The 19,080-nt window shown below is 44.0% G+C and overlaps 1 protein-coding gene across 1 annotated transcript; it reads left to right on the top strand.

Annotated features, from left to right (window-relative positions):
- Nucleotides 1-17,678: 17,678 nt before the first annotated feature.
- Nucleotides 17,679-17,990, top strand: LOC141619056 (uncharacterized). The gene has a single exon (XM_074436089.1). It carries the CDS (start codon nucleotides 17,679-17,681, stop codon nucleotides 17,988-17,990), a length of 312 nt encoding a protein of 103 aa, XP_074292190.1.
- The last annotated feature ends 1,090 nt before the right edge of the window (nucleotides 17,991-19,080 follow it).

The following is a 19,080-nucleotide window of genomic DNA, read 5'->3' as shown; positions in this document are numbered from 1 at the left end:
CAAATCCTAACTGCGCTAGCTCATCTCCAAGTCACTCAAGACCAAGTGTATGACCGCCTCGATACAATCGAAGGCCGAATTTACACCGTAGAAACGAGGATGCCTCCTCGAGAAAGTGAAGTCGCTGATGACTTCGGGAATGACTTCAGGGATGAAAACCCTCCCATGGCTATAACTGCAGCTGAGAAACGACTCCAATACTTGGAGGAACAATTGATGTATCTCAAAGGGGATGACATTTATAGGGAAAATAACCGTAAATATGAGGCCGTGAGTTCCAAGTTGCCAACCAACTTCAACATGATGGATATCCCTAGATTTAAGGGGCACGAAAACCCTTTGAATCACATCCGTGCTTTCAAGGACTACATGTCTATCAAAGGCATCAAACCCGAGATGTTCTTAAGGATATTTCCTTCATCTCTTGACACCATCCCAAAGAAATGGTTCTACTCTCTAGAACACAAGAAGATCGCTACTTGGGAAGATGCCGCGATCGAATTTGCTGAGCAATACGTGGATAATGCTGAGATCCAAGTTAACATGCGCACTTTAGAGGTTCTTACCCAAAATGACAAAGAAGGTTTCATCGACTTCCTAAGTAGGTGGAGGAAGACTAGTATCCAACTAGTTGAACGCCCAGACGAAGCTACCCTTGTGGAGAAGTTCGTGGACAACCTAAAACCCATCTATGCGAGTCATTAAAACTTTCAAAGACTTAACCGTACTAGGAACAAGGATCGAAGATGACATCCGTAAAGGACTCTTGTCCAAAACGGTAGGCCGAGGATATCAAGGCTCAACAAGTCGTTCTTACGGCTCCACTAGCAAGACCGATGAAGTTAACCTCCTCGAGCCATCCAAGAAGAGTGCCTCACCGAGGAAGTTTACAAATCTTGGGGACACTTACTCCAATGCTCTAAAAAGGTTGATGAAACAAGGCAAACTCCAACCCATAGGCCCTACGCCCAAACCAGAAAAGAAATCCAAGTTCTGGGACGAGAATTCATACTGCGAATATCATAGGGGTAAGGGACATGACACAGAAAAATGCTACATATTGAAAAATGTGCTTCAAGACATGATTGAGGATGGTCGACTACCAATACCGCCGGGAGGTAAGCCCAACAACACTCAGAATCCTCTTGGAATTCTAGTGATCACAAGTGAAGAATCTACCTTAGATTGTTCACACCTCATTTCTCCAGTCGAAGATGAGATCCACGCGATCGAGAATGAAGGGTTCTACTCTACCATTTCCCCTACCATTGCCGACTTCATCGCGTGGGCAAGGAGTGTGGATAGGCAAGTTTCGGAATTGGAAAATGCAATGACAACTTTACATGACCCAAATGCAACACCTAAAGAACATGCGCCACTAACCTTCTCCCAAAATGCTATTATGCAAGAAGTAGTCGCCGTGGTTGATAAACTAATCGACGAAATTACATAATTATAGGACGAGATCATGAGAATGAGGGAACTAGCTACAGTCAATGGAGTATGGGTCGATGACGATGAGGACGCGTATCTCATTGAACACTCCCTAGTCAAGGAAATAGTCCAAAATGGTGAAGACCAAGATGTGGACCATCTAACTCGTTCGGGACGTACATATCAAAGTACTACTCAAAATGGTCCAACCAACGTTATCACCCCGAATGATAACGAAGATGACTCTACTGATCATTTGCTCAAGCAATTACAGAAGACAAAGGCTGATCTTTCAGTCTGGCAACTAGTAGCAAGCTCATTCCTACATCGCCAAGCTTTACTGCAAGCTTTGGCCAAACTAAACGTAACACATAACTCCACACCCGACGATGTAGTCAACTTAGTCTTCCAAGAATCACCGAAGCTAAGTAATCCTATTACTTTCTCAGATGAAGATTTGCCACCCTTTGGCGCTAGTCACAACTAGGCTCTTTACATCACTGTCATTTGCTTAAAGAAGAATGTGCCAATGGCCTTGGTGGATGATGGCTCCGCGGTCAACGTCATACCCTTGAAAACGGCATACAAACTAGGCATGAAAGAGTCGGATTGGACCCCTACCAATCAAGGTGTTCGCGCATATGATGGTATACGACGAAAGGTAGTAGGACTCATTAACCTAACCATAGCCAAAGGGCCAATTGAGTGAAAGGTTAACTTCCAAATAGTGGACATTGAAGCTTCCTTCAACATACTTCTGGGAAGACCTTGGATTCATGCTTCCAAAGCGGTAACATCCACCCTTCACCAAAAGATCAAAATTCCACTAAATGGCAAAGTAGTGATGATCACTTCGTCGCCCATCAAAGCAATAATCGAAAAGAAGTCAAATAATCAAGTCCTTGCGGATCCAGTATATGAACTTGGGGGCTTTCAAAGCATAAGTGTCATAGAAAGTGAGTTGGCACCCCTATACTACGATCCCTACTCCAACTTGGTGGTCAATCACATACTCAAATCCCAGGGATACTTCCCAGGAATGCCTTTGAACCCTACCCGAAGAAACACCTTCCCACCTTACAAGGAAGGCAACTAAAAAAGAATACCACTTGGACTAGGATATAAACCCACTAAAGAGGAAGTTCTCGAGATGCTTGCTCAAGTTCAGAGCCGTAAGCATATAGGAGTCCAGATGCGACCATATCTCCCTAACCTAAATGGATACTTCGTTAGGGAAGGAAGTCAAGAACTCTTTCACGGATTTCCCGAACCATGGCACTATCTCGGAAGGAAGCTAGCCGGAATCGAGATCTTTCACGATTGCTGCTTTATTCCTCCAGAAACGGTTCCTACCGTCAAGGCTCGTCAAGCACCTTGCTTAGACGAACAAGCTATTAGTCTACTGTTTGGAGAAGATCGATTTGTTAAAGCCGCGCAGGATGAGATCATTACCATGATACTTTAAGACGACCACTTCAACCCTACCGCGTTAATCACAGAAACAAACACGAACCAGCAGAAAGGATGGAGAAAATCAATCAAGTGAACCAACAATTAAGGAAGACTCTTCAAGCTCACCACTGGAGAAGGAGAGATGTTCAAAGGAGAACCAGAAGACGATGATTTCGAGTCAGAGTCAGAGTCAGAGTCAGAGTCAGAGTCAGAGTCGGAGTCTAGAGAAGTTACTAGGAAGTCTCCTCCTGTCGTCGTCTCCACCCCCTTTGTTTCTCCTAGCTTATCCTCAAATAGTAACAGTAGTTCGGGAAATGTCCCAACAACTGTCCCTTTACCGCCGCTGACCACAGATCAGATGGCTTCTTTGTTTCAACTTTTCTCAAACTCTAATATGAATAAATCGGGTTCTGCTTACTCTTTGTGTTATCTTGAATGCAATTCTGTTTACGATGATACTGAGGATGACCCAGACCCAGAATCAATTGAGATACCTCCCTACATAGCCAAGAAAATACTACAAGAGGGGGAAGAGGGACCAGTAATAGAGAACACCTAACCCATCAATGTAGGAACCGAACTAGAACCCCAAGAACTTAGGATATGGACTACCTTGAGCTCTGCCGAAAGGGACAGTTTCATAGACCTCGTAAACGAATTCAAAGACGTTTTCGCTTGGTCCTACAAAGACATGCCAGGGATCGACAGGGACATCGCAGAGCATAGAATCCCAATTAAGCCAGGTTTCAAGCCCGTGAAACAGAAGCTTCGTCGAATGAGGACAGAATGGGCTCTCAAGATTAAGGAAGAAGTCGATAAGCAATTCAAAGCCGAGTTCATCAAAGTTTCCGAATACTCTGACTGGGTAGCCAACATAGTACCCATACCCAAAAATGATGGGAGAATCCGTGTTTGTGTTGATTTTAGACACTTAAACAAAGCAAGTCCTAAAGATGACTTTCCTCTACCACATATCGACATATTGGTGGACAATACCGCAGATCACGCGTTACTATCCTTCATGGATGGGTACGCGGGTTACAACCAAATCAAGATGGCCATAGAAGACACGCATAAGACCGCCTTTGTCACTCAATGGGGAACCTATTGCTATACGGTCATGCCGTTTGGGTTAATCAATGCCGGAGCTACATATCAACGCACCACAACTACACTCCTACATGACATGATGCATAAAGAAGTTGAGGTATACGTAGACGACATTATTGTCAAGTCCAAGGATAGAGAGGGGCATATTGCGAACCTTTGCAAATTCTTCTCAAGGCTACGAAAGTAAAACATGAGGCTCAATCCTCAGAAGTGCACATTCGGAGTAACATCTGGCAAACTTTTGGGATACGACGTTAGCCAACGAGGCATAAAAATAGACCCTTCTAAGATCAAAGCTTTGATGGAAATGCCACAACCTCAAACGGAAAAAGAAGTCAGAGGATTCCTGGGAAAAGTGCAATATATAAGTCGATTTATATCGAAACTCACCATGATATGTGAACCTATCTTCAAAAAGCTCAAGAAAACAGACCACACCATGTGGGATGATGACTGTCAAAAGGAATTCGACCGAGTCAAGGAGATATTAGCTAAACCACTAGTGCTCATGCCACATCAACGAGATCAACCTCTTGGTTTATATCTCACAGTAACCAAAATGGCCATGGGCGCCATGCTAGCTCAAGCCGTAGGAAAGGAAGAAAGGGCTATCTACTACCTTAGTAAGAAGTTCCTGGAATACGAGTGCAAATACTCACAACTCAAAAAGACATGTCTCGCTCTTGTGTGGGCGACGAAGAAGCTACGTCATTACATGGTTAGCTACTCCGTCAAAATATACTCCAAAATGGATCCTGTCAAATACCTCTTCGAGAAACCCGTCCTCAACGGACGCCTAGCAAGATGGACCTTGATGCTCTTAGAGTTCGATCTCAAATACGTGCCTCTGAAAGTCATAAAAGGGCGCGCCGTTGCCGAATTCTTTGCAGAAAATCCCATCAATGATGCACAAACAATAGATACTTGGTCATTTCTAGACGAGGATATAATCCAAACCGATGTAGACTCTTGGGACCTTTACTTCGATGGAGCATCAAACTTAAGAGGGTTTGGAATAGGAGTGTTGCTCATTTCTCCTGAAGGCGAGCATACACCGATCTCTGTCAAACTCGACTTCGAGGTGACAAATAACGCTGCAGAATACGAAGCTTGTCTCATTGGACTACAAGCGGCAGTAAGCTTAGGCATTAAAAACCTTCGAGTGCATGGGGATTCGCCCCTGATCATCATTCAAATTACTGGATCTTGGAAAATCTGAAGCGAAAGCTTAGCACCTTATCAAGCCAGAATAGACCAAGTTGCCCAATTCTTTGATCACGTGACCTATCTACACCTACCTCGGGAAGAAAATCAATTTGCAGATGCTCTTGCAAAACATGAATCTTTGATTAATATGCCAGATGACATGGTGAAAATGCCTTTATGCATCGAACGATGATCAGAGCCAGCTTATGTCCACCAAATCACCGATGAAGAGGAAGTCACAGAGGAACCTTGGTTCCAAGCAATCCTGAATTTCAAGATCAATGGTACCTATCCACCGGATATGGACAAAAGGGGACAACGTGCTATACGCCTACTAGCTTCCCAATATGTTCTCATGCAAGGAGAGTTATACAAAAGAACACCTCTCGGTGTAATCTTACATTGCCTTGATCATTCACAGGCGCGGAAAGTGATGGAAGAACTCCATGATGGAGAATGCGGTCCTCACACGAGTGGGCCCATGATGGCAAAGAAAATCACACGTTTGGGGTATTATTGGACTACAATGGAATCCGATTGCATCCAATACGTAAGACATTGCCACAACTGCCAAATCTTCGGGAACGTACAACATGTCCCTCCTTCATTGCTCTATACGATGACATCTCCTTGGCCATTTTTCTCGCACGGGAATTGATATAATCGGGAAGATAACTCCAGCCGGAACAGGAGGTCACTGTTTCATCCTAGTGGCAATTGACTATTTTACCAAATGGGTAGAAGCGGCTTCCTACACTAGTCTCACGGCTAAAAAGGTAGCAAAGTTCAAACAAAACAACATCATCCGCCGATATGGTTGCCCACATGAGATCATTAGTGATAATGGGTCACATTTCCAAGCTGAGACTGAGCAATTGCTAGCTAAGTACAAAATTAGGCATCACCACTCTTCGCCATATAGACCGCAGACTAATGGCGCGGTAGAGGCGGCAAACAAGAACGTTGTCACAATTCTCAAGAAAATGATTGACAACTATCGAGATTGGCCAAGCAAGATACCCTTCCCTTTGTGGGGATATCGTACATCTGTCAGGACGCCCACTGGGGTTACCCCTTTCTATTTGACCTACGGCATGGAAGCTGTACAGCCAGTCGAGTTAGAAATACCATCATTGCGTATCTTACTCGAAAGTCAAATCCCGGAAGCCGATTGGAAGAGGGATAGATATGAAGAACTCGTCCTCCTGGATGAACGTAGGCTACGTGCATTACATAATGTCCAAACATATCAAGCACGTATCAAACGAGCCTTCAACAAAAGGGTCAAGCCAAGGAACATCAAGGAAGGAGACTTAGTACTCAAGTCGATTAGAGCTCTTTTACCTGTCGATCCACGAGGAAAATTCAAACCTAAATGGGCCGAGGCATTTCTAGTCAAGTCCATACTTCCAGGGGGTGCGGTTAGAATCACAGACCTAGATGGGAATGAATTTGCCAACCCGACGAACCTTGACCAACTAAAGCGGTATTATGCCTAGAATAGAAACAAAAACGCGCCTCGCGTAACCTCACGTGTCGCTCTTGTGGCACTAAATAAACGGCTCCTAGCCAAGCTGGAATAAGCTAATGTCACCATGCTCTTGCATTTTGACAATCTGTCATCCTCCTATCATCAAATAAACTAAATTGCATCTTAAGAGTAAGTAAAAAGCTCATGCTTATTTTCTAAGTTCATTACAAGCTCTTGCTTAGAACAATTATTCTTTTACATTTACTCGAACTACGCGCAAGGGTTTGATTTCATTTTTTTAATGAATACGTAGGCAATCCTTCGCAGGATACAACCCATTAATTTCAAAATGTAAATAGAAGGACATTTGCAATTGCGTTTGAAATTCGACAAGAATAATAAATAGAAAATCACAACGGTTTCATAACCAATTAACCTCCTTTATTTCATTCGTTTTTCTAATAATAATAATAGTACGCTACATAATAATAATAGTAAAGAAAAAAAAAATAGGCTAGGATTCTAAAAACCCCACCTTCTTATTACAATAATAATAATAAATAATAATGAAGACTTGGGCTATTCCTCCATTTTCCCTTTGCCCTTGTCATTTTTGTCATATTTCTTGTCACGACCTCGAGCCGGACGCTCTTGTGCCACTTCGGACCTAATCACCAATGGTCTTTCTTGAGGTCTAGCCTTCCCATTCTTGTCAATCACTTTGTCCACGGAAGGAGAGGTCTTCGGTTTCTTCGAAGGATGAACAACTCGAAACCCGGCTTCTTCCTCTCCCTCAGTCAGATGCTTCTCTTTCTCCTTTTCCACCTCGCACACCTTGTAGTCAACGGGCTCGCGCTTCCTTAATCTCTCACACTCCTCCGGACTAGTAGCTTTCCTCTATCGCAGATAGGAGTCCGACACCCATAAGGCACTAACAGAAGAGTTCAAGAACCATACGTTTCTTTGAGCCCATTTAAGGGCCCACTCCCTTCGACTCTCAGTAGTAAGCGCCACGGTGAGTCTCGGGGACGATGTATCAAGCTTCGGGATTGTGCCTTGAGTCCAACTGTCTCATCAGCCTCTCCGGGAAGATGCATACCATGAATTCCAAGCCAGGAATGCGCACATATCAGGTAGGATCCAAGGAAGACACTCCAGTGACAGATTTGAGATGCCACCACGGTACGATCCATCTAATCAAGGGACCATCGTCACTCCTCAATTTGTTTTCCCAATAATTGCAGACTCGAGTGAAGTCCACCATGTAGAGCCTAGTCCTCATAGCAATTGAGCGAGCATGATAGGCAGAAACTTTAACCGGGGGCTCGATCAATCGAAGACGCTCCATAAGCCAAACCTACCAAAAAGCAGGTGTTAAAAAAAAAAAAAAAACGAAAAAAAAAGAGAAGAAATTCTGTTACCTGCAAGATAATGGGACTTTCCAATTAAGGTAGGTCACGATTGGCTTTCCCGTTATCCAAGCCCAATAGGATCTCTCCAAACATAAACAAGCTGGGCTCCTGCGCAGTTCCATTTTCTCAACTAGGCCCAGGAAACGGGGGTCACCTCTTAAATCCTCATCAACGTGCCCTTGAAGGACATATACATGTAACAAGCAAAATCCAAATGCCCTTCGCCTAGCAACATAAGAGATGGTGGGGTCGGCCTTGTTAATGAATCGGTCAATAAAGTCCAACATTCGCACTCCTTTCGAGGTCACTAGACGATCCACCTCAATCCTTGTCAACCCAAGCAAGTCTCTAAATTTGTTCTTATACCCTTGTGAAGTAGAAGGAATAGAAGGCAAGTGTTCTGGGTCCCACCCACCGATCGCAGCAATTTCTTCAGGGAATGGGCAAACGTCACCTCCGGGGAAAGCAAAAATGTGATAATTCGGGTCCCAATAATCAAGACAAGCATCTAGGAATGGTTTGACTACCTTGATAAGCTTTAAACTCAACAACGATCCAAAATTATAGGCACCCATGTCGTGTTTCTCCACGTTGGAAAACTCATTGGTCCACTCTTTTAGACGAATTTCAAGAGTATTCATGATGAAGGATTGTTTTGAGAATTTTAGGTAATAAGACGAAGGAAGAGACGGAAGAATTGTGTGAATAAAACCTCTATCGACGTCTCTATTTATACTAAAATCTATTTCCTAAAATCCGCCGGGACGGATACACCGGGGAACAGGCGCAGCACCCGCTGCGCCTCTTCAAAGGGACGCAGCTCCTGCTGCGCCTCTTCCTCAGCATCGTTTATGTGATTTTCCGCGTTGGATCTTTCCTAAATTCCTTAGCGAATAATTTCCTATTCATACAGGTTATTATTTTGGTAAATACGTCAAAGTTACCATATTTCGTGTTTCCTAATTTCGCAGACGCGCATCTCGAGACGATATCGACATTTTCGTCATTTTAGCACACTTGTACATTTCTTTTTTACATTTTCTTTTCAGGGAATCATTTCACTCTCCATTTCAAACTTATATGTTTTTCTTTTTTTTCTTTTTTTAGGGGGTAACCCTCCCTACCGTCCGGTCATTTCCGACTAAATTTTTGCATTTTTGCATTTTCAAGTCATTGTTTTGCGCTAATTTAGGCCATATGTATGCATACATTTTCTATGTGATTTCTATGTAAATTTCGGCAGCATGACGTCGTAAACCGTCATCTACCAAACCTGTTCAAAGCTAACCTGCAGGAACAAACTACGCAACCCAGCAGCAAAGGCACTCAGGCCGTCGTATATACAACCAAAAGAGGGATATGTACAACAAACTGGGGGCTCGAGCCCCAAGCAAAGTCCAAAATGTCCAAAATATAGGTCCTAAAATGTACAAATGTGCAAGATACAGCCAAAAACAAACAAACAACAACAAAAAAAAACTACTGCCGGTCGCCGCCTAACTCCGGAACTCTCGCCTCGAGAGCAGCAACCTCGGCGTCGCGAACCTCGAGCTCCCTCAGCGAACGAGCTGTCTCCTCCCGAGACTGGGCCAACTCTCGCTCCTGCTCGTGCTCCCTCTGCAAACAACAAATTGGCTCATGTCAACCATTTCGAGCAATCATAGGAAATTAGAAAATTCAAAAAATGAAATAGGCGAAAGGTTCATACCTGACGACCTCGACCGCCGACAAGTGCCTCGACGGCAGTAGCTCGCAGTAGGTTGGCTACCCTCCATAACGCCACAAACCGAGACGGCGCAACCTGTATTTTCAAATAAGAAGTTCTCAATAATTGGATAAGTTCAATCAAATGTGTTCTTACAGAAAAATCATACAAATTAGAGGCTCACCCTCCGAATCAGATGCTGCCAATCGTCCAAGCCAGCATCCGTCACAGCCACGTCAAAGTTACGCAGCTCGGAGATCGTCGTCCTCCCGGTCGCGTTATTGTACTCAAGGGTCTCGGGGTACTCTGGGGGCTCGATGCCCGCCGCCTCAACCTCCTGCAAAGACAAAGGATTGCCATTAAATCGATGATCATTCATCATATTTTCGAAATGGTCATAAGGAGAGTAAATTCTCACCACAACCGGCCAGTACGCCAACCTCCCGTAGAGGAACGCCGAGTAGTCCTCACCAGGAAGCAGGAGGGCGTCGCCACCGACGCCTGCCAAGTCAGCCTCCATCTCAGCCTCAGAAGGCTCCCTGAACATCGTCCTAGGAGGATCGATGGGAACCGTCAAGACATCCCGAGAGTACTGACGAGCCAAGCGCTCACCCAAGTACCACACAGGACCCATCGACGTCCTCAACAACAACCGGCTCGAGCTCCTAGGTCGAAGGACCTCAGCCACAAAAGGAGGAACGTCAGCGTACTCCGCCCAAGGCCAGGGCACCCACTAAGAAAAGACAAGCAAGAAATCATTCTTATGATAGGTAAAAAGTAATAAAGAAGCAACGAATATAAGTGAGATGCTCACGCTGTCCAGCTGAAGAGCGTTCACGTCCCGCCGGTAGACACCGTGAGAGGAACGTTTGCTCCTCGTGCGACACATCACCCAATCCCTCACAACGGGATAGGCCCTCTCCAGCGGCTCCGTCCTCTTGGGCGAGAGGCTCGGAAAGTAGGAGTACACCCACGCATGTGAAGCAAGATAGTCAATAACGATCTTTCGTGATTCGATAAAGAAAAGAAGTGATTTTAGTCTGAATGAAGGTTCATACCTCCAACAATAGTCCGGGGCCGACAACACCAGGAGAAGTCCCCTTCTCCATCAACTCCGGATGAACCATGGCCCTCATGAAGCGGATGAGGACCGCAAAACCAGCAGTGACCCAGTCCAACGTCCTAGGGAGCTCGGGTCGAAAAGGAAGGGAAGAAGCTTCGTCGACAACCTCTCTCCCTTGTCTCCGGGTAGATCGAAGACAGAAAACCACCAAAGCCACAAACGGGCCCTCTGCTCAGCTGTGCAGGGAGGAGGAGTCGTCTCCCTCCCGTCAATCACCACCCGCGCCGGGGTCTTCCCCGCAAAGTAGACTCGGACGTAGGAACTAGGCACCAAACCACGCACTACAGCAGCCTTCGGCGCCAAGTTCCAGCCGATCAACCTCCTAGCCTCGACCGAGTCCACCCTCATGGCAGTCTCCGGCCACTCCACCGCCTCGGTCCCCACACCTGACCCGGAAATCATGCCGTAGTCCTCCAACGTGACTCCCACCTCACCAAACGGCATGTGAAAAGTGGAAGTCGTATCCCAGAATCGGTCCAAGAAAGCGCGGACCAGGCTAAGGTTAGCCCGCAGCTTCCTCTTCGCGATATCCCTCCAAGCCTGCACCAGGGCGCCGAATGCTCCCCGCTCGATCATGGCGCGCTCCTCCGCCGAAAGCCTCTCGTAGAACTCCATCTCCATCTTGTAGCCCGAGAACGATCTGATGTTCCCGGCCTTCTATTATGATTTGAAACAAAAGCTATCTTTAGTTTGAATGAAATTGGAAAAGATATGAGCAAATGAAACGAAAGAAGATGAATGATGAGTAATGAATCCAAGATTACCAAGCTCTTCACCGTCCTATAGGACAGGTGACCCTCCGCAGCCCAAAGCAAGTGCCTGCTGTCCCAGGTCTCAGCCCACGCAGGTGCTCCCCTCAGCTGACGACCGCCTCGCCCAACGTTGGCCCGCCTCGGGGCCTCCTCCTCCTCTACCTCGTCCTCAGCAACTGCCTCCTCGAGAGCACGAGAATTATCGACGGCTGTGTCTATGTCCATGGGAGCTCTCCCAGAAGTAGAAGCCTCGTCACCTGCAATGTTAAAGTAGTTGTAGGCCGCGTCAAGCGACGACGAACCTTGATTAGGGGATTTTCGAGTTTTAGAAGCTCCGAAGTCGCCCTTTTCTCGCCATCTTTGGCCGTATTCCCACAAACCCGACCACACATGTGGTAATGGGTTAACTCAAGCCTAAGTTGAAGCCTAGTCATGGGTTTGAGTCAAAATTTCGACAGCATTTCGTTATAACGGCGATTATGCCCTAGAAAGGTGTCCTGAAAAAGCCGTCACAAACTAAAATTACGAGATGGTAGGAAGTTTACCCATCATCCAAGGATTCTAAATACCAAGTTTCATCGCAAACGGGCATTCCTAAGGCTATGTTCGAAGCAATTTACGGTTTAGCTGTGAAACCGTCACAATTTCACTCAAATGCCAAAAACTCAACAAAAATTCGAAACAAATACATGGTTATGATCCTTATACTACCAATTAGCCATCTACAAAGTCAATTTTACAAGACAAGATCATTTGGGGGAAAAGCCCCAAATTTTCGACATTTTAGGGTTGAAAACCCTAGATTTTGTCGATCCAATTCGTCCATTATAGAAGATTAATGCAAGAATGATATACATAACTCGATTAGTCATGGTAAATTCAAGCTTTTGGATCAAATTTTGGCAGAAATGGTTGAGATTTGAGAGAGAAATTGAGGAATTGTGTTTCAAAACAAATGAAATGAACCCCTGTTTCATCGCGCTTTTACACAGGAAAGACACCCTTAGGAATAGACGCAGCAGGTGCTGCGCCTCTTCCTAAACTTCCCTTCATACGAATTTTCAAAAATTCGTTATGAGTTTGTTATTTGTGGGCCCATCTTTGGTGCGCCTCTTCCCCGATGCCATTTTATCTTTTCTGGTCCATTTGACGATTATTCTTTGACCAGACCAGCATTTCTAAGCCAACTGCAGACTATCGTACATTATTTATTTATTCCAAGACCTTGCTTGTCACAACGAGCAAGTTTTCTCTGATAGGTGTTTCGACACGCCTTCATTATATTCCCCCAGCGAAAGTAAGCAGATAGACAATCCCTCTCGAGACATGGAGATAAATTCCCGATAATGTTTCCCCAACGAGAGTTCACGACATACAATCGTCCTTCTCAAGTTCTTCTGAAGTTTGTTTGAAGACGACCCAAGCAGATTTCTCCCAGCAGTTCCCGCATGTGTCCTACTACTCACGATATTTCTTGTTTCCCCGCGGAGTGCGATACAGGTGTCGTTCTCCAGAAGTTCCTAGACCGGCAGAGTTCTTACACTCGAGCCTTAGTTACCCCTTTGGTCGAACTTATATTTGGCCTCCTTCCCATCGATGCTTTCCTTTAGGCTCCCACACCCTAGAGCACAATCCTTATATATCTTTTAGGTCTTACCCTTAGCTTCTATGCTTACCCTTAGCTCCTATGCTTACCCTTAGCTCCAACGCTTAACCTTAGCTCCTATGCACCTCCAGAAGCATCTTGAGAAAGAAGTTTCAGGCATGGTCTCTTCTTATGGCTGGCGATCTTCCTTACGTAGTCTAATGGACTTTAAACGACCCTCCCCGATAGTCGACAGACTATAAAATGTTCCCAACGATAGGTCCTTGGCTCAGACCCCTTGAGCCGCCTCGCGTCGCCATATTCGTCAGGTTGTAATCTTCGATTGACCTGATGGCTAAACTTTGACTTTTGCCTTGTCCAAGCCTCAGTCAAAGTGGGGGCTCTGTAGATACCTCATTTCTGCACCTCCCACAAACCACCCGGTGATGATTGGGCCGCATGTTTGGTACGCGGAACGATTTGTGACAGTTCGTAAGTTTATTGTCAAGTGATTGCTCAAACACTGGTGTCTGCCTCTTAATTGTCATCTACGCGCCGATACGATCGTTTTGACAGTAATTAGAGTACATTTGTAGTCCGGGCCTAAAACCGTCTTCATTTTCTGATAACCGCTAAATCCCGAGTCAGAATGTTCTGGAATGTTCCGGATATTTCTATTCTATATTTCACAATCTTTTAATCTTTGGTAAAGAATTTCCCGTAATATTCACACAAAATATTAAGGAAAATAAGATTAATCCATTATTCCATAAATTAAACACGGAAATCTTTCTTCCGCAGGAGGAAACCACCTGGGAACAGACGCAGCAGTTGCTGCGCCTCTTCCAAGGGACGCAGTGCCTGCTGCGCCTCTTCCCAGGTCCTTTTCTGCGTATTTTTCGTATCTTTTCATATCTTTTCGAGATTCACTTCCAAAGTCTCTCCGAAAACCCTAATTCCTTCACGTGATTAGAATAAATAGGAGCCTTCGCTCCTCATATTTCTCACGCGAGTGTCCGCCCTTCTCTTCTCTCTTTGCATTCTAGACCACGTTCTTACTTTTTGGCGTCTACGTGCTTGAACTTTCGACCACATAAGCTCGGATCCTTCTGAGTACCAGCCTCGTTTGCATGACCGACCAATTTGACCAACTCCACAATCAATCAACTTAATAAACTTAATCGCTTTCCTCTTACGAGGGCACTTTCGTTACATTCTTGTCGAGCATCACTAAAACATAAACTTGGTTCATCTCGTTTCGTCAAACATGTAAGTCTGAGGGTGTAAATCCTTCTTTTCATTATTGTTATTTACTTTTTATAATCATGTTGTAAGGTTTATGTCGAAAGTACTTCTAAAAACCGATTTGTAAAATCATGTTTAAAACCCTTTTTACGGATTATCAGGAGACAGACGTCGAGAAACGACGCAGCACCTGCTGCGCCTCTTCGTGAGGCAGCCACAGTTCCTGCTTCCTTTCTTCTTCCTTCGTCTTCTGTCAATTCGTTCGTTTTGTTATTTTCTTTCGTTTATTGTTCATTGTTCATATGACGACTTAAGCATAATAATTCTAATAATTCGACCTATTGTTAATCACTGTTAGTATATAATTCATCGTTAATTCCCGCCTTAAATCCCTTATAATCCAATATTTGCGGGGTTTCGTCATTGAAATCAATCCGGGTTGTAGAGATTCAATTCTTTCATATCGAGTTTCTGGAATTCGATCTTTGATATATTCCCACCTGTTTGTCCGTCATTAGTTCTTCATTAATTCGTCATATTTACCCTAATTAGTTCACTCATGTCACTAATCAATCTTTCATTCATGTAATTAATTCATATTAATCGGTTTTATTCATGTTTTATCGCTTTTATGACTCATTCACATGTAATTAATGTATTAAATCACTTTTATCCGAGTCATATATCATAATCGAGCATTAAAATCACCAACAAATATTAACGATTTGCGATTCGGCTTCACACGACGAACTCACCTTTTGAAATGCAGACGCAGCAACAACTGCGCCTCTTCCGAGAGGCGCTCTGCTCTGCTGTTCAAGTTGATTTCTGTCCCTGAACTTCCGCTCTGCCTTGACCTAGTTTAATTAGTTTACGTATTAATCTACTATTATTCGTATTATCGTCTAATTCCTGTTCGCTAATTTGTTTATTCTTTTTTCCCAAATTATCACTTTTTATAGGTATTTTCGACATAAATCACGAATCCGTTGTAATTATTGTATTTATTATTGTATTTATTTTATCGTATTGTTTGTATGCTTCCACATGTAATTGAATCTAAATCCCTACTTCGACTCAATTGTATGTTAAATTAGTTGTTTCACCTACTTAGTATTAATTCTCACATGTTAGGATCAAAACTTGGATGTTGCATTGCATGCATATAATCGACAATATATCAAGTATAGATGATTTTCCCTAATCATTAGTAGAGGCCGCTATCGAGGCGGGCGGGATTAGGTGTTCGATCAAAAGAGCTTCCTAATACGTACCCTCACCCCTTACTCCAGATCTCTGTGAACATCCGTGTTCATTGGCATCCACGAGAGTCATTCTAGACATAGAATGCTAAGGGTAACGAGTTCTTAGTGTTTATGTCACTCCTTTGTGTCTTGACATGACACGAGGTATTCGAACGGTTTCCAATTTTCCACAATAAATTGGTGGCGACTCCACAAATGCAAACGCTTGTTTCCCAAGCGCCCCCGTGGCCCATGTCCACAACTTTGAGAATGAGGCCGGGAAGGGACAGGTTTAAGAAGAGGAAGAGGAGATAGTACCGCCTCCGCAATTTGTTAAGGGGTTGGAGGAATACGACCAAAGAAACTCTGTTATCGAAGATACGTAGACCATCAATGTAGGAACCACCTTAGAACCCAGAGAACTCAAAATAGGTACCACTCTAGATCCTACAAAAAAACAAGGGTTCATAGATTTGCTGAATGAGTTCAAAGATGTCTTTGCATGGTCTTACAGAGACATGCTATAAATCGATAGGGAAATTGCAGAACACAAAATCCCAATCAAGCCAGGGTTCAAACCAATCAAACAAAAATTACGTAGAATGCGTACTGAGTGGTCTTTGAAAGTAAAAAAAGAAATCGATAAACAACTCAAGGCGGGGTTTATTAAAGTATCCGAGTATTCAAATTGGGTAGCCAATGTAGTTCCAGTACCTAAGAAGGATGGGAAAGTCCGTGTGTGTGTGGACTTCCGGGATTTGAACAAAGCCAGTCCAAAAGATGACTTTCCATTACCTCACATCGATATCTTGGTTGACAATACCGTGAATCATGCCCTACTATCTTTCATGGATGGGTATGCCGGATACAATTAGATAAAGATGGCCGAGGAAGATATGCACAAAACCGCGTTTATCGCGCAATGGGGAACCTATTGTTACACGGTAATGCCGTTTGGGCTGATAAATGCCGGCGCAACGTACCAAAGAACCGCGACAATGTTATTGCACGATATGATGCATAAGGAAGTCGAGGTGTATGTCGATGACATGATTGTGAAATCAAATGAATGTGGCGGTCATCCAAAGGCCTTATAAAAATTCCTTGAAAGATTAAGGAAATATAACATGAGGTTGAACCCTCAAAAATGCGCCTTCGGGTAACTTCCGGGAAGCTCCTGGGTCACATCGTTAGCCACCGTGGTATTGAGATTGATCCTTTGAAAATCAAGGCCATTATGGAAATGCCTCATCCCAAAAATGAGAAAGAAATTCGAAGTTTCCTGGGTCGAATCCAATATATAAGCCGCTTTGTCTCGAAGTTGACAATGATATGTGAACCGATCTTTAAGAAATTTAAAGTCGGAGAACACGAGATGTGGGATGGTGAATGTCAAGCTGCATTCGACAAGATCAAAGAAGTTCTGTCTGCTCCACCCGTGCTTAGTCCACCCATAGCCGGATTGCCGCTATCCTTGTATCTAACAGTAACAGATACCACGATGGGAGCAATGTTGGCCAAAATTGTGCAAAAAGAATAAAGGGCAATTTACTACATCAGTAAAAAGTTCTTAGAATATGAAGCTAAGTACACCACGTTAGAAAAAACATGCCTAGCCCTAGTCTGGGAAACAAAGAAGCTGAGACACTATATGCTGTGTTATAGTGTCAGTATATACTCCAGAATGGATCCAATCAAATACCTGTTTGAAAAACCAGTATTAAATGGCAGAATGTCGAGATGGACTCCCACGTTAGCTGAATTCGATCTTAAGTACGTACCCTTGAAAGCAGTGAAAGGAATGGCTGTTGCCGACTTCCTCGCTGACAATCCAATAGAGGAAGACAATGTTACGGACATGTGGTCTTTCCCAGAGGAAAACGTGGTTCATTTCGAAGACGAAGTATAGGATATTTATTTCGATGGAGCATCGAGTAGCATGGGATATGGGGTCGGAATCCTCCTCATTTCACCAAAGGGAGAACATGTACCTGTATCCATCAAGTTAGATTTCCTCGCCACCAACAATGTTGCTGAGTACGAAGCATGCCTACTGGGTTTGCGGAATGCTATCAGTCTAAATATAAAGAGGTTACCGGTACATGGTGACTCATCTTTAGTCATTAACCAAGTAACAGGGTCGTGGAAAATCAAATGTAATAGTTTGGCACCTTACCAGGCTAAGATAGAGGAATTGGAAAAGTATTTCGAGGAAATACACTATGTCCATTTACCCAGAGAAGAGAATTAATTCGCCGACGCTCTGTCTAAGTTGGAAGCCTTGGTTAACATCCCAGATTATATAGACAGCATGCCACTATGTGTCGAACGAAGATCGGCACCATCATACATAAATGAGATTAATGACACTGAGGAAGATGAGATCGAACCTTGGTACACATCAATCTTGAAATTCAAAGACACAAGAGAGTACCTTGACAACCTCGATGCTCGGGGAAAGCGAGCATTACGGATGCTCTCGACCCAGTTCGTCGAGGCTAATGGAGGGAAACTATACAAAAAGACCGCGTAAGGTGTCTTATTGTGATGTATTGATCAAAAGACAGCCGACAAAGTCATGGAGGAGGTTCATGACGGGGAATGTGCACCCCACATGAATGCTCACATGTTGACTCGTAAGATCATGAGACTTGGTTATTACTGGACCACAATGAAAGCAGATTGCCGACATTATGTTCGACATTGCCACAATTGCCAGATATTTGCAAATGTACAACATGTACCACCCTCTATGCTATATACTATGACATCACCTTGGCCTTTTTCAACCTGGGGAATCGACATTATCGGAAAGGTCAACCCTTCTGGGTTAGGAGGACATTGTTTTATTTTGGTCGCAATCGACTACTTCACGAAGTGGGTAGAAGCCAAGTCTTATAAAGTGCTAAAAGCAAAGCAAGTAACACACTTCATTGAAAATGAGATCATTTGTCTATATGGGACACCCCACGAACTCATCAGTGATAAGGGGACCCATTTCCAAGCTGAAACGGAGGTTATACTCGAAAAGTATAAAATCAAGCACAATAAGTTATCACCATACAGGCCACAGACAAATGGGGTTGTAGAAGCCGCCAATAAAACACTTACAGCCATTTTGAGGAAAATGTCTGATAACTATAAGGATTGGCCATTGAAGATACCCTTTGCCTTGTGGAGATATAAAACTTCAAATAGAATAGCCACGGGGGCAACCCCGTACTACCTGGTTTATGGGATGGAGGCAGTTCAGCCCATAAAACTAGAGGTACCATCCCTAAGGATATTACTTGAGAGCCAAGTTCCTGAAGCAGATTGGGTCCAAGCTAGATATGACTCTT

This window comes from Silene latifolia, chromosome X (genome assembly GCF_048544455.1).
Source record: "Silene latifolia isolate original U9 population chromosome X, ASM4854445v1, whole genome shotgun sequence".
Classification (NCBI taxonomy): Eukaryota; Viridiplantae; Streptophyta; class Magnoliopsida; order Caryophyllales; family Caryophyllaceae; genus Silene; species Silene latifolia.
Note: the sequence above shows the minus strand (reverse complement) of the source record. Positions and strands in the feature narration are given on the sequence as shown.

Excerpts from the sequence above, each read along its gene's own strand:
- LOC141619056 (XM_074436089.1), top strand. The coding sequence starts at position 17,679 with ATGGGATATGGGGTCGGAATCCTCCTCATTTCACCAAAGGGAGAACAT.